This window comes from Nyctibius grandis, chromosome Z (genome assembly GCF_013368605.1).
Source record: "Nyctibius grandis isolate bNycGra1 chromosome Z, bNycGra1.pri, whole genome shotgun sequence".
NCBI classification, from domain to species: Eukaryota; Metazoa; Chordata; class Aves; order Nyctibiiformes; family Nyctibiidae; genus Nyctibius; species Nyctibius grandis.
The window spans coordinates 99,878,080-99,899,774 of NC_090695.1; the positions used below are offsets into that span (position 1 = coordinate 99,878,080).

The 21,695-nt window shown below is 41.7% G+C and overlaps 2 protein-coding genes across 5 annotated transcripts; one reads left to right on the forward strand and one right to left on the reverse strand.

The window, feature by feature from the left end:
• The first annotated feature begins 53 nt into the window (after positions 1 to 53).
• Positions 54 to 15,524, forward strand: UBE2I (ubiquitin conjugating enzyme E2 I). 4 transcript variants are annotated; one of them, XM_068423148.1, is made up of 7 exons: positions 54 to 160; positions 5,034 to 5,112; positions 5,352 to 5,435; positions 7,835 to 7,907; positions 11,508 to 11,617; positions 11,791 to 11,870; positions 14,799 to 15,524. In XM_068423148.1, the coding sequence occupies exons 2-7, from the start codon at positions 5,047 to 5,049 to the stop codon at positions 14,860 to 14,862; spliced, it is 477 nt and encodes a 158-aa protein (XP_068279249.1). In that variant the 5' UTR covers positions 54 to 160; positions 5,034 to 5,046; the 3' UTR covers positions 14,863 to 15,524. The 4 variants fall into 4 exon arrangements, with proteins under 4 accessions (XP_068279249.1, XP_068279248.1, XP_068279246.1 ...); XM_068423147.1 differs by having other exon boundaries at positions 80 to 160; positions 5,037 to 5,112; XM_068423145.1 differs by lacking the exon at positions 54 to 160 and adding an exon at positions 334 to 536.
• Positions 15,525 to 17,492: 1,968 nt separating this feature from the next.
• On the reverse strand, positions 17,493 to 21,683 carry TSR3 (TSR3 ribosome maturation factor). Its single transcript, XM_068423144.1, has 6 exons — positions 21,587 to 21,683; positions 21,241 to 21,457; positions 20,302 to 20,495; positions 19,329 to 19,502; positions 17,835 to 17,898; positions 17,493 to 17,757 (listed from the first exon to the last, which is right to left on the reverse strand). Exons 1-6 carry the CDS (start codon positions 21,681 to 21,683, stop codon positions 17,610 to 17,612), a joined length of 894 nt encoding a protein of 297 aa, XP_068279245.1. The 3' UTR covers positions 17,493 to 17,609.
• Between the last annotated feature and the right edge of the window lie 12 nt (positions 21,684 to 21,695).

Here is a 21,695-nt window from a genome sequence, read left to right on the forward strand (position 1 = left end):
CAGAGCCCCTACCCTCCAATCAGAGGCCCGGCTGGGCACAGGGGGTGGGGCTCGGCCAGGCTCGGGCGCGTGCGGGGCCAGGCGCGGCCCGCCAGACCCGCGCTAGCGCCCTCCGAGGGAGCAGGCCGTGGCAGGGCGCGGGCGGCTCTTGGCGCCCGAGGTAAAAATTCTCTCCGATTCTCGACGGGGTCTTGTGGGAGCCGAGGGGCACGAGGAAGTGACTGGGCTTGGTGGAGACCCGCTGCGATTCCCTCCTGCGCTCCGTGCTCAGGCATTGTTCTGGTCGCCTCTGGGTCCTGTGTCGCGAGGATGCGTAAAGCGTGGCGGACGGATCGCGGTCGGGGTCACACCGCGCCGGCGCAGGGGCACGGACGGGTCGGGCGGAGGGACACACAACACCGCCGCGCTCCGCGCCGAGGGGAGAGGGAGGGAAACTCCGGGCTAGAGACAAAAGGGGGGGGAGCCGCGTCGGGAACATCCGGGTCATTCGCTGCCGCTTCAATCCGGGACACGCGCGGGTGCTGCGGCCGATCACGGTGAGGCCTGGCCGGGCGAGGGGCCTGGTGCAACGGCGCCTGGTGCAGCGCGGCCGGGGACGGCGCGGTCTGGTGCGGCGCGCAAGCGGCCCCGGACCCTAGGGGGGCGGGGGGGGGGGCGTGGGCGGCCTGGGCTGGCGCTCGCCGCCTGGAGCGCGAAGGGACGGGCAGCTGCGGGGCATGCGGGCCCGGCGGCTCCTGCTAGGCCGCGCGGCTGCGCCCGCCAGCGCATCGTTGCCCGCCTGCGGCGGGCTCTGCGTCCCCCGCGGCCCGCCCACGGAGGTCTCGGTCGCCGCGAGCAGAGTTCGCCGAGGAGGTCTGGGTACCACTGGGCCTGCGCGAAGCGGTCCCCGCCCCGACGAGTACTTGCCCGGGAGCCCGCGGGCGGGCGCCGGGGTCCCCTGTGCAGGCCTCGGCCGTTGGCCCCGGCCCCTTCGCAGGGCCCGCGAGAGCAGCGGCCTTCGGCGGAGGCAGGCAGCGCTCGGCCCTGCCGCGGCTGCCCCGGGCGAAGTTACTTGGCCGGTCGGGCACCGACACCCTTGCCGCACGGCTCCTTTTGTTGTTGTCCTTGCGACTCTGGTAGCCGTTCGGCCGCTACCACCTCTTCTGCCTTTTTCATGCCGCAGGCGGGAGGAGACTTTCTATTCCAGCCCAGAGTTAGCGTGCTTTGATTAAACCTCAGCCCTTGGCTTTCTCCACCCTTCTGAAAAGTCAAGTTTGTATAGTTTTGGGCAAACTACTCTGATTGGTGATTTCTTCCTGTGTTATTATTTAACCTACAAAGTGAAAATATGAGGCTAGCAATCTTAACAATGTTTTATTTCTTGTTGTTTGAAATTAATAAGAGCTATTGAAAGTTCTTGTGACTTAAAGAGCATGTTGTTGATGTATTCAGAGACTTGTCGTGTCAGAATTGTGTGTGTGATCACCGTTCCTGTGGCACGGGAACACTTCTTTGCAAGACTTGCATTTTGTGTGTGGAAGTAGGTTCCCTCCTCCCCCCAATCAGACGGTATACATGGGTAAGATGATCTGTAATGGAACGCAAAGTTTGTGCCTATGATGAGCGTGTTGGTCTTGTTTTGTCCTTTTTTCAAAAATAAGTATTAGTAACAGCAACAGAGGCAAGCTACTGAGTAAATTTGGAAGTTTCTGCTAATTTTCTAGTGAGTTGATATCAGTAAAAGGGACATTGCTACCTCTTAATGCCAGGGTGTGTTTGGGGGGATTAAAACCAAACAAAACTTGAAGACTGGCCTTTGAGGCTTGTGTGGCACCTGCAAGGTAGGGATGATGCACTTCCTCCAGTGCAAAAGCTTTGTGTTCTTTCCAGTGTTGTAACACATAAATATGTTGAGACTTCAGTTCTGTTCATTAGCAGTAAATCTATCAAGTGAAGAAAACAAATTAGATGTGATATTAAAAAAAAAAAACAACAAAACCCTAAGAACTGGGGTGTTTGTTTTTTTTTTTTTGTTTATGTGATTTTGGTGATGTGTGTGGTGTTTGAGGGTTTTTGTTTTGTTTGTTTGTTTTTAAATTTTAACTATTTCAAGTTAATAGAGATGTCTTGTGTTTGCGAGGTATTTCAAAAGCTTACAAGAGCTAAACTTAACATACAGGTACTTGGGCAAACTGCTGTTCCAAAGGAGGGGAGGGACACGACACACCAAACAAACCGTGCACATAAATTACTGAAGAAGATAAAAGTAGCAGTGAGAATATCATGTCTTCAGGTTTAATACCCACTTAGTATCTCACTCCTTTCTGCTACTCCATAATTTCTGAGACCAAAATATATACTGAGATGATCAATCTCCGTTTGTCCTATCTCATGCTCCAGCAGAACTAAAGTTAAATTCTTTTACTGAAGATCTGCTAGAGAGTATATATTGGCAATTTTTTAATAGATTGATTTGCTTTCGAGGGGATGCTTACCTCACAGAATCTTAATTTTTGAAGTGGACTTTTACTCTTGTTTGTATCTAATCTCTACTTGGTAGTAGTTTGTGATGAGGTTTTAGATGCTTCTCTGCCCTTGTCAGCATAACTGAAGCCTGTGGAGACTGTATATGTGAAGGCTGTGGTCTCTCATATACACTGAGATATTATATATAGTCTTATCAGTGCTTAACTAAGTCGTGTGACTCAAAATTTGAAAAGGTGTTTACAGAACATAAGAAAATCTTTAATTTACTAGGGCACAGTATAGTGTATAACCAGTTGCAAAAGCAAGCAGGATACAGAGGCTGAAAACTTGGTTTTTTTTCTGTTGAAAAGTTACTTGATTGGCAATGTTCTGTAGGACATATGTTGTTTATATGCTCTCTGAGAAGTTGGCATTTCCCTTGAGGTACATGTAATTAATTGGCTGTTAGCCATAGGAAATATAATTCATGTGTTTGAAAGCATCCTGGAATATGCTTCTTAGCAGAAAGGGTAGCTGAGTTACTGAACTATCTAAGAATATTTGAATGGTTTATAAGCATAAATAATTTTCTCAAATTATTATGGGAAGGTTAGTATTATTACAGTGGACCACTAGGTGCTAACAGCACCACTGAATTCTGCCGTATATTCTGTAGTTCATTTATATCTGTTGCAAGGGCACGGGCTCACAAAATGTTTAAAATTACTTCCTGTATAATTTGGTTAAGGGAGAGGTTATTTTTTTTTCTGACGGTATCTTTTCAGTGGCTCCATATCTCCTGTGTGTGAACAGGCTAAAATCTGAGGTGGTATGTACAGTTTGTGTTGACTAAGTCCTGCAAATCTTCTGATATAACCAAGATACAGATGCATGTGTTGGGAATACTAGAGGAATATTGGACTGAATATAGGAGGATTTTTTGTGTGTGTGCATGTTCACTGAGTGTTAATGGTCCCTTTTAAAAAGCTTTGTCTGCCATGAATTTAATAGCTAGTTTGAAGCTGAAATTATGGATTATGGCCATCCATGCAAAACTGACTTTGGAAAAAAGCTAGAAGGAGGGATTTGAAATACCAACTGTCCCAGGAACTGCATAAAACACTTAATCCTGGTGCTTTTAAAGACTTCTAGTTCAGGTGTTTGCACTGATAAGCCATTTTTGATGATGTGTAAATACTTAAATTGGAAGCGTGCTGTTTTCTAATCTTTAAAGGGTATAACAGATGAACATGAGATGAACATATCTACGTATCTTACATGGAATAGGTCAGTGCCTGGTAAATCTTTTCGGCATGAACATCATGCTAAAGGACATAGCATGAACATGTGAGATTTTTAAAACAAGGATCTTTGTGAGCTACAATTCATATGCTTATTGTAGTAGACTGCAATATTCTTACAAGTAATCTACATATTAATACAGTGTGAATTTTGTGTAATTCTTAACCAGTGTTTAAATGTTTGTTTTAATAGAGTGGTAGCACTCCTTTCATTAATTCTGTGAGCTTGCTTAGTGGAAGAATTCTATTCTCCTGGCTGTCATAAAAGCTTGTTAGCTACATGTGGAGCTGAGAACAAATTGGCCTGACTTCTCCAGCTGCTAAGTATCAGCTCTGATTTAAAATAGGTAGAAGTACAGTAGGGAGGAGGATTGAAAACCTTCATGGAGTTTCTTTTGACCATGTGGCTAATGAAACCCTGAGTTTAGATACAGTTTGACAACGAAAAATAAACTCACTTTGACCACTGTTCTGGGCGAATGGAGAATCCTGACCAGAATGTGAAAGCACCACTCTGTTGCAACCATCATGTCTAGAACTTCTTTCTGTGCTCTATGGATTTCTTCTGCAGTCTCAGTCACCATGCTTAGCTGTAACTAAGGCAGTGTAGGTGCAGAAAGATCATTCAGTTTATACTGGACTTGAAAACCTGCCTTGTGGAGTGAGTGGGCCACTGGCTCTTCCTTAGCTCGCTTCTATATTGCTGTCTGTTCCTGCTGATGTCGTATAGTGGCATCACTGCAAACTGAGGTGATTTTGATAAGTTCTGTGCCCGTGTTGCTTTTGTGTAGAATATTGGCTTTCAACAGGAATTTACAGTCTAAAAATAACATTTCTTATTCCCTTGTTTGCAAAAAACAGGAGCAGTACAGGTTTTTGCCTACAGAAGAAAGCCATAGCTCTTGTGGTGTAGTAAGGAGAAAAGATATGTATTTATCAGTCACACAAGTAGGAAGTCTGAGCCCTTTTCCCATTACTAATAGTGTTTCTGTTGTCAAGCTACTGTCAAAGTAGTTTCTAAGATGTGGTTCAAATATAAAACACAAGGTGGGGATGGTATTTTGTAGGTCAAGTCCAGTAACTAAGAGGTTGTTGACGTGGGGAAACTTGATGTTATTCCTGATGTTAACTTCTGCAGGGTGTGCAAAAATGTGTGTCTTGGCTATAGTAGTGAAAATCAGAGGCCAAAATATTTCCTGAGTGAGCAGGGATTATAAACAGATAATATAATATGTTGTTTACACTATAAGTAAAAGTTTATACTAATAGCAGTTATTTTTGTTTTAGAAGGACTCTGAATATGTCTGGCATAGCTCTTAGCAGACTTGCACAGGAGAGAAAAGCCTGGAGAAAAGATCATCCATTTGTAAGTGTGAGAACTGACAAATTTCTGACTCTGTAGTTATTTTGATGTTCTGATTATGATTTTTTTTTTCTTTACCCTGATGTGATTTTTTTAAATTAAATTATTTTTTAAAATAAAAAAGCTGCTTAAAACTAGGTAATGCAAAAAGAAATAACTCTGTGTAAAGATAAAATATGTCATGAAGTATTCTAAGTACATCTTCTGAAATCCTCACCCTTTGGCTTTTTGCCTTAATTCAGGGATTTGTAGCAGTACCTACAAAAAATCCAGATGGCACAATGAATCTAATGAACTGGGAGTGTGCTATTCCAGGAAAGAAAGGGGTAAGACTTACTGTTGTCCTAACATCTCACTTATGGTGAAAAGTAACGTAAGCCTGCTCATGCATTACACTGACAACTGAGAGTATAACTTATGTGTAGTTTAATAGAAGTGCTTGGATCCTGCTGCTGCTTTAGAATCCCGGTGGAGTGGGCTAAGAATGATATTGGACAAAATACACCATAAGCCTGTTCAGCTGTTGGCACTGACCACCTTAGGAATAAAATTGTTCAGAGGAGTGTGTAAGAATCCTGCACTGAGCAAACTTGAGATCGTCCTCTGCTTCGTGCCAGGGTTTATTGTGACTTCTGTTCTTACTAAATGCTGGTTTAAGCCCTAAAGCTTGAAAGCTACTACTAAAATGTTGTCTCTGCTGGTTAACTGCCAGTACCCTTTTTTGTCCACAAAATAGTGAGACCCTTCAGTTCTAGAGAAGTGCTGTAGCACTGGTTTTTAACTTCTTGAATTTCATGGAAAAGATCAGTTATGCTCATGTGGTTCCTGGTATAGATTTATTTTAAAAATCAAGGTTTTTACTCGAGTAAAAATGCCATCTCTTTAACAAGAAGCAGCATGCCTTGCTCATCTCTCCCAGGCCAACCAGTTGCTCTTTACTGCCTTTGTGTTTGGAAGCCCTCTGTACTGCATCTGCTACGTGTGAGACAGATGAGTAGTTGAAACCATCAAAATACTTTCTTGTCAGCCGTATCAAAAATTGAAGTAAAAAGTGGTGTTAGTCCTGGGTTGGGTATCTCCATTCACTTTTTTGACAGCAAATCACTTGTTAACTACCTAGAATTTGAGTAAAAGATACATCTGCAACCTATCCAGTAACGCAATACCATCTTGATGATACTGCCTTCATACTATTATCTTAGTAGGGCTTTTGAGTGTCTGCTGTCTTTCATCCGTAAGGTATGTTGCTCTATCAGAAAGATGGTAAAAACTTTTTGTTGACCGTTCTGGTGTTCTACTTGAAGAAATTATTAAAAGTTATTTGTCTTCCCCTATGACTGAAAGCAAACAAAATAGGAAAAGCTTATTCTATCAAAAGGCTCTTCTCTTCTAAAAATGGACAAGTTTGTCTCCTCTGACAAGGTATGGGGAATAGATATTTCTAGTTGTTGACAACTGACTACAGCTGTTCAGAACAAGTTCTTTGATTACATTTGCTATAGTGTATTTAAACTCATTCGCTTTTTAAAACATTATTATCTTAGTATTCCATAGCACCTTTTTTTCCTATTCTAACTTGAGACTTTGCACAATAAATACCAATGACAATGGAGTGCTTTTTCTTCTTTGGGGAGGGTTTTTTGGTGTGTGTTTTTTTCTTTTTTCTTTTTCCTTCCACTAAAAATCACATAATTCAGTTAGGAAAGAATTAGGGCTTTCTTCCTGAGGTGGTCTTCAAACATACCTATCTGTCCCTGAGGATAAAATTTGATCATTTATGCTGATAAGATGTGAGACCATCTTTACTCCAGTTTGTTTTAAAGAATGAACCCAACAGTTAATGTTCATTGCAGTATTTCCATAGCAAGGGCAAGTTACAGAGAAGCGGTCTGAATTTTACCTATATAATCAGTTTGTCAGAAGATGGGCTTTTTTCCTTATTTCCAAGTAAGATGACAAGGAAGTATGTAATTGAAACAGGCTTTTTGTCCCTTGCTAGATGTTCTTCCTTGTTTATATGACCCTTTTGAGTAGTGCTTATTTGGTCTGTTCTGTAGCATGGGAACTACTCTAATTAATGCTGTTCCCAGTTTCTGATGGGGATAAAAATCTTAGAATTTCTCTTACACAAAAAGATGGAATCTGTGAGACTACTTGCTACCAAATGTGGACAGGGTTAGTTTAGACTAGTGAACCTCACGTTAACTGTAGCAATATTACAGTGCTGTCCAAATTTTTTTGCTCATTTGTGGTTTTCTTAGCGACATTCTTATGGGGCAAAATAGAAGCCATTTGCATCCACATGCTTAAGGGGTGTATCCATATCCTATCTTCTCAGACTTATTTTAAGTGGGTGTATAATGGCCCCTACCCCATTGCATGTGTATCATGTAAAAGTTTAGAAGTATTCTGTTCTTCTGTGTACTATGAAAATTTTACTTGTATATGGGATTATTGGCGATGATCCCGACTCTATTGATGATTCAGCAACACATACTAGCTGTAATGAAGTGGAAAAGCAGGGTTTTCTTTCTTCAGCTCCTTATATATGTAGGATAACTTGTCTCAGTCTAGACAGCATGCTACAGTGTAGGACAGCTATTTTCTACTGTGTAGCAGGAGGATGTCTTGTGCTTTGCCTGAGAAACTGAATTCTTGATAAGCTTTTTTCCACAAGTTTGACTTTTTCTTACTATGATCTAAATTCTACCGTAACTTTTTATAGACACCATGGGAAGGAGGCTTATTTAAACTACGGATGCTTTTCAAGGATGACTACCCTTCTTCACCCCCAAAATGTAAGTAAAATGACTAAAACCCACGTATTTATTAGAACAATGTTAAACTATTCCATGAGGTTCTATGAATGGTTATTACTTCCTTACAGATTATTTTTTAAAGGAAAGTTGCTTTTTTCTTTTTTTCCCTACCCACCACTTTGCATTTAGAAAGTTGTGATGAATTGAGTTAAGTGCTCAATATAACAAAACTGGAAGGGGAGGAGGATTACTGTGTGGGTTTCCTCAAAGTTTGGCAAAAGCACCACTTGAAGTGTTCACTATTTGATCAGCACTCTTTGGAAACTAATAGGTAGGCATGGTTAGACCAAATCACTTTGCGTGTTCTAACTGTTAAGTTGGTCTTCTAAGCCAAGAACTCAGAAGGCAAGAACTCGGAAAAAATAACTTTAAAAAAGTTCCATCAACTTTAACTTTTTCATCGACTTGCTCTAAAGCATGGATCTAGTCTTCTTCTGAGACTATGTACAACAGATATCTTCAGATACCTAGTTTCCTTGTTAAATTTTAGAATTTTCCTTATCCCATCTCAAACTTACCTACTTCAGAAATCTGAAAACATCTATTTCTTTTCCTAGATTCTTGGTTCTTGGATTGGCTACCATCTCAAATCAATGACAGAGATTACAAATGGCTCTTTTGACAGTGGTTCATTTCTCATTTCATTTTAGTGTTTCAGATGCATCAGTTGTCTTGGCTACTCCTTTTGTTTGTTACCACCTACATATATATGACACAAGAGGAAACATATTTTTTAACTAGAAAATATTTAACATTACTATCTTGAGGAATACCAACTAGCATATTCTGCAAGTGTTAAATGAACTGTCATGCCTTAAAATCAGCTGTATATGTGACTGGTAGGACTTCTTACCAATGCAGTTTCTAAGTTCCTACTGAAGTTCATTGACCAGCTCATAAGCAAGACTTACTTGTGATGTCAGATGGATTAGAAAACTGCACTAACATGTAGGTATTTCACATATCACTAAACAAGCGTTCATTAAGATTACTCAAGATGGTGGCGGTTGCATTTAAGTCCTGTAAAGATTAAAGAAATACCAGAAGATAGATTTGAGCGGCAGAAGGCCACCCTGCAGTGCTATGATCTTATTGGCATCATGGAGATGTGGTGGGACGGCTACTATGACTGGAGTGTTGGAACGGAAGGATACAGGCTCTTTAGGAAGGACAGGCAGGGGAGACGAGGAGGGGGTGTTGCCCTCTATGTCAATGACCAGCTGGAGTGCATGGAGCTCTGCCTGGGGATGGAGGAGGAGCCGATGACGGAGAGCTTTTGGGTCAGGACTAAAGGGAGGCTAGGGGCTGGAGACTTTATAGTGGGTGTCTGCTACAGACCACCTGACCTGGAAGACCGAGCGGATGAGGCCCTCTACAGACAGATAGGTGTAGCCTCACATGCACAAGCCCTGGTCCTCATGGGGGACTTCAGCCACCCCTATGTCTGTTGGAGGCACTACACAGCAGGGCACAAGCAATCCAGGAGGTTCCTGGAATGCGTGAATGATAACTTCCTTCTCCAGGTGATAGAGGAGCCGATGAGGAGAGGTGCCATGCTGGACCTTGTTCTCACAGACAAGGAGGGGCTGGTGGGGGATGTTGAAGCTCAAGGGCAGCCTTGACTGCAGTGACCATGAAATGGTGGAGTTCAAGATCCTCGGGGCAGCAAGGAGGGCGCACAGCAAGCTCACTACCGTGGCCTTCAGGAGAGCAGACTTTGGCCTCTTCAGGGACCTGCTTGGTAGAGCAGCTTGGGATAAAGCCCTAGAGGGAAGAGGGGCCCAAGAAAGCTGGTTAATATTCAAGGATCACCTTCTCCAGGTTCAGGAGTGATGTATCCCTACAAAGAGGAAGGCAGGCAAAAACGGCAGGAGGCTTGCATGGATGAACAAGGAGCTCCTGGACAAACTCAGACACAAGAAGGAAGCCTACAGAGGGTGGAAGCAAGGGCAGGTAGCCTGGGAGGAATAAAGAGAAATTGTCTGAGCAGCCAGGGATCAGGTTAGGAAAGCTAAAGCCCTGATAGAATTAAATGTGGCCAGGGACATCAAGGGCAACAAGAAAAGTTTCTATAGGTATGTCAGTGATAAAAGGAAGACTAGGGAAAATGTGGGCCCTCTCTGGAAGGAAAGGGGAGAGCTGGTTACCTGGGATATGGAGCAGGCTGAAGTACTCAACAACTTTTTTGCCTCAGTCTTCACTAGCCTTACCACCCAAGTCACAGAAGGCAAAGGCAGGGACTGGGAGAATGAAGAACTGCCCACTGTAGAAGGTCAGGTTTGGGACCATCTAAGGAACCTGAAGGTGCACAAGTCCATGGGACCTGATGAGGTGCATCCACAGGTCCTGAGGGAACTGGCGGATGAAGTTGCTAAGCCGCTGTCCATCATTTTTGAGAAGTTGTGGCAGTCTGTTGAAGTTCCCACTGACTGGAAAAGGGGAAACATAACCCCCATTTGTGTGACCAGCAGGTTGAGGAGGGGATTCCACCCCTCTACTCTGCTCTTGTGAGACCCCACCTGCAGTGCTGCGTCCAGCTCTGGGGCCCCCAACATCAGAAGGACACGGAGCTGTTGGAGCGAGTCCAGAGGAGGCCACGAAGATGCTCAGAGGGCTGGAGCACCTGTACTATGGAGACAGGCTGAGAGAGCTGGGACTGTTCAGCCTGGAGAAGAGAAGGCTCCAGGAGACCTTCTAGCACCTTCCAGTGCCTGAAGGGGCTACAGGAAAGCTGGAGAGGGACTTTTTACAAGGGCATGGAGTGATAGGATGAGGGGAAAAGGTTTTAAACTGAAAGGGGGGAGATTTAGATTAGATATTAGGAAGAAATTCTTTGCTGTGAGGGTGGTAAGACCCTGGCCCAGGTTGCCCAGAGGAGCTCTGGATGCCCCCTCCCTGGAAGTGTTCAAGGCCAGGCTTGATGGGGCTTTGAGCAACCTGGTCTAGTGGAAGGTGTCCCTGCCCATAGCAGGGGGGTTGGAACTAGATGATCTTTAAGGTCCTTTCCAACCCAAACCGTTCTATGATAAGGAGAGCTGCACAAGCCTACTCCTTCAGTCAGTCTTACAACTTAAACTTGGTTCCTCTTGTTCAGTGCCTCTTGATTATACATAAAGGAAAAGTGAAACTGAAAAAATGCTAGAAACTTAGTCTTCCTTGTGTGGAACTTAAGTATTTTAAAGTGAGGAGAGAAGAGATGAGTGAAGGGCAGTATCTTTCCTTTATGTAGTAGTATGTGAGGTTGTAAAGACAGGATTGGTTTAAAAAGGTCTTTATCACAAAGGTGCTACAAACTATGTTGTCAGTTTCCATTACTAAACCAAAAGGTTACCAGTTACAATGATAGTGTTACATTGCCTGGATTGATACCACAGATGTGATGGAGTTCCTACTTTGGGTGCAGGCTGAGCCAAGAAGAAAACTGGTATTAATGGCTCCAGAAATCTGTGTGGGGTTTTTTTGGGTGGTGATGGGGGAGTGTCTCTTTGGCCAGTGTTTTTTTTTTTTTCCAGTGATCTAAACCAACTCTCTGATCTTAGTCTTAGCACTGCATGCTAGTAATTCTCTTTTCTTTATCAGGTAAATTTGAACCACCATTATTCCACCCAAACGTGTATCCTTCAGGCACAGTGTGTCTCTCCATCTTAGAGGAGGATAAGGACTGGAGGCCAGCAATCACAATTAAACAGGTCATTAATTGTACTTAGGTGTATTCTTAGAGGTTTTATTTGCTTTGCTTGCTTATCGTATGTGAATGTAAGACGTTCCCTGTGTGTTTCTACAGTTCGTTTCTAAGGGTTTTTTAATTTAATGTCTCTTGGTAACATCCATGCCTATGTTACTTCTCTTTCTTCTTCCACAGATCTTGTTAGGAATACAAGAACTTCTAAATGAACCAAATATTCAAGACCCAGCTCAAGCAGAGGCTTACACAATTTACTGGTAAGTATCTTTGCGTATCAGCTTGAAAGCTGTCATATTGCCTACAGCTGTCTCTTACAGTATAACAGGCAAAGGTTTTTAGGAACAATCAGGGGAATTTTCTTACCTTCATGGCTGTATCCCATGGAGATGCCTAGCTTGTGCTAAACTTGAACAAAATGGTAACCTTGTGGTTAATAGGCTAGTGGAGCTTTTAATAGCATCACAACAGCAATAAAGTGTGAAGACTGCTTCGGTTAGACCACGATTCTCATCCTCGTTCTAGCCCAGTACAGAATCCTTTTCCCTAAAGGCTGAGTAGTAGTGATGAGGCATAATGATTTCATGAGACGGGTAATAGAGGAGACTGAATTAGGTGACAAGTCCCATTCATCTGTGTAGGAGTAAGTTACTTCTGTCCAATAGTGGGTACCTATAAGCACTTGTGCCTCAAGGATAAAGGAGAGCTTCTGTGATTGCTGTAGGAAATACGCAGCATTTTGTGAAAACTAGATCTTTGGAAAGAATAGGTTAAAAAGCACAGAAAACTTGTAGCTTTTGCAGAATGAAGTTTGCATTGGTTAGGAAAGGTGATCATTTGCAAGCTAAAAAGTATGTGGGGGTGGTTTTTTTTTTTTGACTTAATCTTAAAATTTTCCCACCATTAAAAACGGGTGGCTGATCTATAATCTAATTGGTTCCCCTATAATCTTTAGGGGAGCAAAACACTTTAAATAAATGCTTTTGCCACTGACAGCTAGTGAAATAATGACCGAGATGGAAATGTGGAATTACCATTCTGGAGAGAAGAACAGGTCTCCAGGAGAGTACCAAGTTTGAAAAAATGGCATTTTATGAGACTTCACATGCAAGCTATGTCAAAAATGTCTGTTATAGGATCCTAGTGAAAAGGAAACCCAGGGATGGATAGTGCATCTTGGATTTAGTTAAAGGCTTCACTCAATACTGTTTTTTAAGTATCTGCTGAAGGCTTGATGGGACTGAGTGCATACGGAGGATAGTTAGGTGGCCACAGCAGGCAGCACGTTTGGGAGCCAGTAATGATGAGGCACGCTGCTGCCTTTTTTTTTTTTTTCCCTCTAACAACAAAAAAAGTCACTCTGACAGAATATGGGGCAGGAATAATATACTTTTATACCTGTATAAATTGTGGGGTTTTTATCACCTCCCACACACATGTATGTACAAAAACAGTCTTTGCTACTCTTGTTTCTGCTTTATTGTAAGTGCTTCTAGGAAAAAAAAATCTATTAAGAATAAACTATTACATGTTTTTTGTTACTCCAAATATATATAGTCTCCCATTTATCCTCTTCCTGTCTTCTGGACGTGCATAGTATTTCAGACGGGTTACTATATTTCTGCAGTCTGAGAGTGTGTGTCTCTTACCACTTAATGAGTAACTTTTAGAAGCAGCTCAACAGAGGAGGATTGTGTATGCACCTGTAATTTGGCATAGTTGATAAATATTGGGGAAGACGCAGTGTTGTTTAAATAGATGTCTTTTAGTTAAGTTGTTAAACTCAAAAATAGACTTTGTATTTAAAATTAGAATACTTGTTCTCATTCTCAGAATTGCTTTGGTACTGTTGCTCTGTAACTTTAGCACTCTTAATGTGCTAAACCCACTTCCTCTGTGCTGTAGGCATGCATAGTCGACTATGGCAGGCATTCTTTTGTGTGGATTCTGAGGGTGTGAGACTTAACAGGTTGTGTTCTCATGTGACAATGCAATATAACTTTAAGAAAAATGTTAGAATAAAGTTTGTATATTTGTTTATGAGAAGAAATTAAGAGTATTTTCAGTCTCTTCGCTGGGAATTGTTCATTGGATGTGACCAAAATTGGCTTCATTTCTTCTCCCCGCCCTAAACTGTCAACTTCTGAGGATATAATTTGCTGCCTCTGTTTTGTTGTTTTTTGTTTGTTTGACTGCAGCAAGCCTTCATAGCTGAAAGTAAGTTAAGTTTACTGCAAAGCTGTTTGCAAAATCTAGTCACTATAAACTACCTTTGGCACAAGAGTAATGGTAACAAATTTTTGTTTAGCTCTTGACTGACACGTCTGACAGCTAATACAAAATACGGTGTTGAATGTAAATGGATGCTCTACTAAGTTACTACCATCCCTTGTTGGCCCAAGAATAGAAAACAAAGAACTTGAACTTGACCTTTTATGTGTTGAGTCTGAGGTTTAATTGACTGGTCATAGTTCCTTGAAGTAGTACTTGCTTGTTTAATTAATCTCTAGCAAGTATGCTAGACTTAGTGAACTACAGTGTTTTTTCAAAATGCTGAGCTAGCTTTTTTTTCAGCTGAAGGCTAGGATAAACCGAACCCTGTGAGTCAGGGTCTGCAGAGATAAAGGCTGAAACTACCATACCGTTACCATTTTCCCATTACTTAAACAGCGCTTCCCCTCTCTCCCCAAAGCAGTAAAGATGATACTTTAAAATCGTATCAAGTCCGTCAACTGTTAGTGAACTGCTCTCATCAACCACTTTGTGGTGTTAGGATACTGGAATTCATTGTTAATGACCTCAGGTCTTAACATGGGGAGTGGAAAACTTATGTCCAGATGAAGAAGAATGCTTGCATGTAAGGTACAGCTGGCCTCGAGGAAGAGCAGGCACAAACCTGTTTATAGAGCCCAGTGTGGTCTGAGGTCAGATAGTACAATCATTGGCAACAGAGGAAGCTTGGGAGGTAACTAGTTAAGCAGTACCTTACTTCCCTTTAAAGGAAATTATCAGAGTAATGGTCCAGAAAAGCCTTTAATCTATTGTAGTGTTCAGTGACTTCCTATCTAATGGTTTTGCCTTCAGCAATGACTTAGTTTCATATTGAAGAGAAATAGAAGAACAATAACTCTATAATACGGCCTCTGATTTCTCAAGCTGTAATTACCCTTTCTTTCTCTTCTATTCAGCCAAAACAGAGTGGAATATGAAAAGAGGGTTCGAGCACAAGCCAAGAAGTTTGCACCATCATAAGCATCTGTCATGCAGCATCTTAAAAAGGAAGGGATTGGTTTGGCAAGAACTTGTTTACAAAACTTTTGCAAAATCTAATGTTGCTATGTACAATTAATATCCACTTAGGGGAGGGGGTTGTATGTGTGCCATTTTCCATATTCGCCACTTGTATACAGTTCTAAATTTGCTGAATTGCCCCCAGTTTTTTCATACAGGGTCTCTTCCTTCAGTCTTTTGTATTTTTGATTGTTATGTAAAACTTGCTTTTATTTTAATATTGATGTCAGTATTTCAACTGCTGTAAAATTATAAACTTTTATACTTATATAAATTCACTAGTATCTCTAGTTACTTTGCTATCTGATGCAGGCATGCTTTAAAATGTTAGAACTATATTTAGCCTCTAGCTGGCTGTATGAAAAAAAAAAATCACGCCCTCCACCCCCTTCCCTCCCTGAATTTGTTTTTCTATCTTTCAGAAACTAGGTTGTTATTGCTTAAGAGCCTCTGAGATCCAAAGTCAGCCAGCATCCTTATTCTGCATCACTTCCTTTGTGTTTATATGGCGTTCTGTCTGTGTTGCTGTTTAGAGTAAATAAACTGTTTATATAAAGGGCTTTGTTTCATTTATCTTCATTAAAATTATTAAAAGACTGCCATTTAAATGGCTTGGAACACAATTCAGTGCAAGTCCTGTTTTTAAGGCCTGTGATGCTGCACTTAACTTTTGTTTAGATGTTGCCTTCATTTCTTTTCCCTGCCCCCAGCCCCAACATGAATGTGGCCCTTCCTTGGGCCCCAGGTGGTAATTGCAGCTATTCAACTTTGATCAGTTGCTTAAACAGCTTATGGAATTCTGACTAGCTGGAGACCAATGGCTTACTGTGCATAATGGGATCAGCATACTGGTGTGACCGCATTAACATAAAATAACACAAGCATTAGACTGATACGAACAGTGATAGAAGCTGTCCAAGGAATGCAAGGGGACCTACAGCAACTGGCGATTTTAAATGGTACTTGTTTATCAGAAATACTTATGTGCCTTCTTCCATATGTCAATGTATATAGCTTTTAGGAAAAGGACGTGCTCTATGCAATTACAGTTTCCTTCTGTAAAGGAAATCAGTTAAATTATGTAAGTTATTTTCATGTATGTCACGCTGATATGCCCTCTATTAAACTTTCACTGTTTTTTTATTGTATTTTTTTAGTCAAAATCATTCTGCAAAACGATTAATCAAGTGTGAAAAGCTTTGTTCCATCTGAGCTGTAGCTTCTTCAGTGCTTTTGTTATTAAAAAATGGCTACTGCTAGAGACTTAAGTTATTCTAAGTGCGATACAGCTCTGTTCTCAGATCTGTTCTGCTTGTTTGCATTTGATTACGATAGCTTTATAACATAAAAGCATTCCCCCACATTAGAATGGCTAACACCTTCTCGTTAGTCCTTTAAAAATTGTTTGTGTAGGATTGCTTCCTTGTCACTATCTAGAAATCCTTGTTTACAACAGCTGATTTGGGAGACTCCATGTGCTTGGGGTGGGAAAGTGAGTAACTGACAAACTGATTCCCTGTCAAATTCATTTACTTGGGCTTCTTTTTGTTCTTTTTAAAGGGAAACGGAATATTTGTACCACTACAACTGCTGCTGTGACTCCCAATTCTAGCGCCAGTAGGGCTAGCATTTAATCTCTCTAGCGGAAGAGGGTTAAGAGGTGAAAACCTTGCTGTGGCTTGAAGAACTTGTCTATATGAAGGTAACACTATGAATTGTCCTCAGTATCCCCAGTTCTGCTGAAAGATTGCTGAAGTTTAGGTTTAAGTTCCAGCTGGGTGCTGGCGACTCAGAAGAGCATTTTATTTAAATGTACAGAAAACAAGTGCTAACAGCTGCACCTTCACTGTACAAACTGGCAGGCATGTGGAAAAGTGAACTAAGATCCTAGTGCTGATGAGAGTCTGACTCAAATCTTTTAAGGGCCAGACTGTGTATTTCTGACTTGATAGAGTGCTGCTTCAAGTGATGAGAATGCAGGCAGATGGCATTGCTGAACACGTTATCTGAAATTTTATGGTACAGTTCTGAATATGAAGTGCCAAAACATTGTATATTGCTTAGGACTGTCTACCAGAGTAAATAAAAAATATAGCATGTAAAGTTACTGAAAAGACTTACTGAGATGTTTAAAACAATTCTAGGAAGCATTTTTTCCTTTTAAGCTGAGGTAGCCACTTTACCCTAAACTAGATGAAGTAGTTGAAATACATACAGCAGGTTCAAGCCTGCAAAAAGTCAGAGGCACCTTATGTGGTAGGTACGCTGAACAGGGCAATAACTTAGTCACATTTTCCAGCTGAAACATTGTCTAGAAGTTAGAAGGGTTTACTTAATGTTCTATTAGGTAAAAAATAATCCCTAAAACCACTTCCCAGACACAGTGATTAAAATACAATTTTTTTTAACTCTTAACTAAGCTTCAGGCTCTTTACATAATGATTAGCATTCTATAAACAATTATCTAAAAATTAAACTAAAGCCTTTATGTGTGTAAACAGACCTATAAACCCACATGTAGTCTGAGTGCACCTAAAGGAAGGCATTTGCTAAGCATCAAGTTACAGGTGAACAAGCCACACTGTCAACTGTTCACAAGAAAATTTCTTTATACAAGATGTTACAACTCTTTGGGATTGTTGGGGGGGGTGGTTTGTTTGTTGGGGTTTTTGGTTTGGTATTTTGGAGTTTTGGTGGGTGGTTTTTTTTTACTTCTCAAATAGTTGATTTATTGGCTGTTGTTGCAGCAACTTCACAGTACCATCATCTTCTGGACTGCTTTTGTCACTGCTTTCAGTGGCATCGTCTGGAGTGCTCACGCTGTCCTCCTCAGATTCTTCATTCTGTTGTGCTAGTCTGGAAACATTTTTCAGGATTATAAAAGTAAAACAACTTCTAATATGAAAAATAGTATTTAAATTAAATTTCATTACCCTGGGGAATTGATTGGTCTGTTGGGATTAGAAAATTCTTTTCCTGAGTCAACATCAAATGGATCTGGAAAAACAAGGAAAAAAAAATGCACACATCCATGAAGAAGGTGTATTTTAATGGTCTGCCTTCATTTTCATTTTAAGAGAAGATTATTGGCAGGGAGGGGAAGTCATAGGAAGTCTGGTTCAGCTTTCTGGTAAGTCTACCATAGTTTGGTCAGAAACCAGGGGAGGTGAGAAACAACTGCCCAGTCCTGCCCCACTGATTCTAGTCTGTTCACTCTTTTCCATGCCCTTTGTGCCCCCCTCAGCTCTGTAGGGGTAGTCAGACTCTACACAAAGGTTTCTAAGGCTTTTGGTAAGAAAACATGGATGTTCTGTGAATGGTTTAGTTCTAAAAGGGCTGTCTAGTTGGCTCATGTCTACTGACAAGTGAAGTATAGCTGTCCAGGTTTAGATCTTGCTGAGTAAGGGTAGGGCTAGATTTACTTTGGCTTACACAGCTGGTGAGAATTGTTACCTCAGAAAAGTCAAACAAGGCATGATAGCTTTGGTACTGCAGTCCATCCAGAAAATGCACAGGACTATGGGTGGAAGTGTGCTTTATTTGGCATCGTAGTGTTACCCCTTAAGAACTGTCTTCACTATGATGTGACAGGAGTTAGGCTTCCAGGAGACAACAGGATATTTCATTCAGCCTAGCATGTCATGGCAAAGAGATCAAAGTTCAGAGAAAGTCAAGGCTGTCTACCGTCTCCTTACAGGCTGATTCCCTGGCCTGTTTTTATGGGACTTAACCACTGTGAAAGCAAGACAATAATTAGGAGCATCTCTCTTCATGTGTTATTCATTGTTTGATTCGGCTTTTTTTTGTGCTCTCTAGAATTGAGATCAAGCTCTCACCTGTGGATACAGCCTGAAATACTGGCGTACCATTAAGTTACTGAAAGATTTTTGGGAACAAACTACTGTACTTATTATAAGCTATTATTTTCATTATCTTTATAGATCTGATTTTAAATATCTTGATTAGGGACTATATAAACATGTCCATTAAAGGTTTTAGATTTATGTACAACTGACTTGCTGTCAGACTGTATGCTTATATTTCTCTTATAGTCCTCCTGAATTACTAGTCTTTTTACTCATACTCTGCTTTTAACATCTGTAGATAAAATGAGGAAGCATCATATTTTCTTTTTACTCCTTAGTTCTCCGCTCTCCTTTATTTAATCAGGGTAGATGCTCCACAGTTCAGCTGTGAGTATACTACTATATGCATTAAATTGCTTTAGTCATTTTCATCTTTTTGAGTTGAAAAAAACAGGCAGACTTGCTTAGAAGAACAATACACAGTATAAGGACAGAACAACACATCTCAACAAAGCTCTTATCTGCTACCTTGCCAATATTTTCATGAGATTAAAAGGAAAAGATTGTAAGGAAACTAGTTGGGAAAACAGGGTGTGTGGTGTGTCTGTTTTTTTTCCTTACCTATTTCTTCTTCTTTTGTTTCTTGGACACTGGATAAAAAGTCCTTTTCTACTCTCAGCACTTCTTCCTGGCAATGACAAGCTGCATATTTTTCCAAGAGATTTTTGTTCAAGTCAATAAATGCCTTACCCCATTTAAATTTCCTCAGAAGAATGGTAGCTAGGTCTGGGAATCCTAAAGCAGAAAAAAAAAAAGATAGTTTTTCTTGTTCAGTGTGAGATTTCACTCAGCTTACAGGTTTCTAAGTTCAGTACACACTTATGCATCACTACAATAGTGAGATGTCTGCCAGCATTTTTCCAGAGTTCAAGGATGCAGACTTTTAAAAAGATTAAAAATCTTTTCAAATTTCAGTTTCACTTGAAATAACTAACTGAATCCAAAAGAAGTTCATAGTCTTTGAGTGTTATATAAAAATATTTTGTACAGGTAATGAATGATTCAAGCTGTAGCTCCCACAGTCCTTCAGTAAGACAGCAGTTGTACATACAGTATTTTCAGAAGGTAAGATTTGTCTGCAGTACAGTAGAGCATCTCTCTCCCATTTTCAAGGAAGTATTGTGATGGGTTTACAAAACATTACAAGAGGGGGCAATTTCTTTTGTTCTTAACCAGAACCCACCCTCTTAACAGACAGCTGTTACCACTCATTAAGACAAAGGTGCCTAAGGATTCACACTCTGTCTTCGGCTTTTTGTAACAGTTTTTCTAACGTTAAGTGCCATCCTGACAAAACCAGGATCATCAGTTTATGTGTCCTGTTTAGTACCTGACGTGAACACTCCACAGCTACCCTGATGCTACCAGATTCAAGTACTTGGAAGAAAGGTAGACAATCTGATTCCAAACTCAACAAAGTGATGACCAGTGGGACAGCATTACAGCTTATCCTATCGCAGATCATCTCTTCTGATCTATTAAGGATGTAAGAACTGCTGGTAACATATTCCACATCAGACACGTTACAGCCTACCAACAATGCAAAAAGCTGCAGCGAAAGCTTCCACGCAGGACAGCTTGCATGGCCGACCATAGTTTACAGGATTTGCAGCTACTAAGTAAGGCAGCAGCCGTAGATGACTTCCTCTCATTCTCTTAAAGGGAGTTTCTTCTAATTTGGCCCATGAGCAATCTATGACTGCAATTCCACTCTGAGCAATGATATGCCTGAAAAAAGAAACATCACTGTATTTCACAAATTGTAATCATTATACTGATAAAATAAGTTAAAATGAGATTGGCAACAAATTTGCATACAACCCCCCTTGTCAATCAAAAATCATACATTTTACAATGAGCTAAAATACAGACGCAGTGAAAAAGAAAAATAACACGCTTTTCCTCCAAACATGCCTGTGGCAAAAAAGATTTATCCATACGTCACAAATTGAAAATGCAAAATTATAGGTTTAAAAATGTGACAGCAGAGTTTGGTTAATAGTAATGTTCACATTCTTAAAAGTACATCAAAGTTCAGATTTAGGTTCTCCACTAGCTTCTGAAGACTAATCTTTTCTCTGAGTAAATAACATCTTTATAAAAATTCTGCACACACATTTGAAGAAAATTCTCAACTTTTCCTCCAAGTAAGTTTTCTAGTTAATGTATTGCATTCCCTAGCCAAAGAACTTGATTATGGAATCATAAAAGATAAAGTAGGTACAGGCCTGTGATTCTGAAGAAATTAACCTACAAACCATGTTTTGCTTTCTCGTTGGGATCTACAGATGCTTTTTTCACCCAATACCAGCTGTGTAGAAATGTTAACCTGATTTAATAAAATGTCTCTATTTCTCATGTTCATGCATCAGTGTAATGTAACAGAAAGGTCACTACAGCATTTGAACCGAGAGCTCTTCCTCACAGCCTGGGCCTCCGCGTCACCCGGGCGTGGGCCCCACCGGGGACTCACCTGTCAGCTGGAGAGACACACTCAGTAGCCAGAGGACTGAGGACGAGGCCCGGGAACCTCTGGCGGAGGCGCAGCGTTCGGAGCAGCCCTTTTCGGGCCAGCTTCCTCCCGGTGCACTTCTTGGGATCGCAGTGCCCGAGCTCCCACATGGCGAGAGGGCACGGGAACTTCGCCTCCGGGGCGCCCCCCGCCGCGGCCCCCTCGCCCTCCAGGCAAGCTGAAAACAGCAGGCGCGCGTTAGTGCCCAGCGGCCGCCCGGCCTGGCCTGGCGCCGCGGCAGCGTCCAGGGCAGCACCCGCCGTCCCGCCCGTCCCAGCACAGGCCGCGCCGCCTCCCGCTCACGCACCTCTCAGCGCTGCCTCCGCTTCCGCCGCGAAGGTGTCGAGGCCGCGGGCGCCGCGCCGGCCGCCCCTCCGCGCCGCAGCGCGCCGGCCGCGCTCCATGGCCCCGCGCTG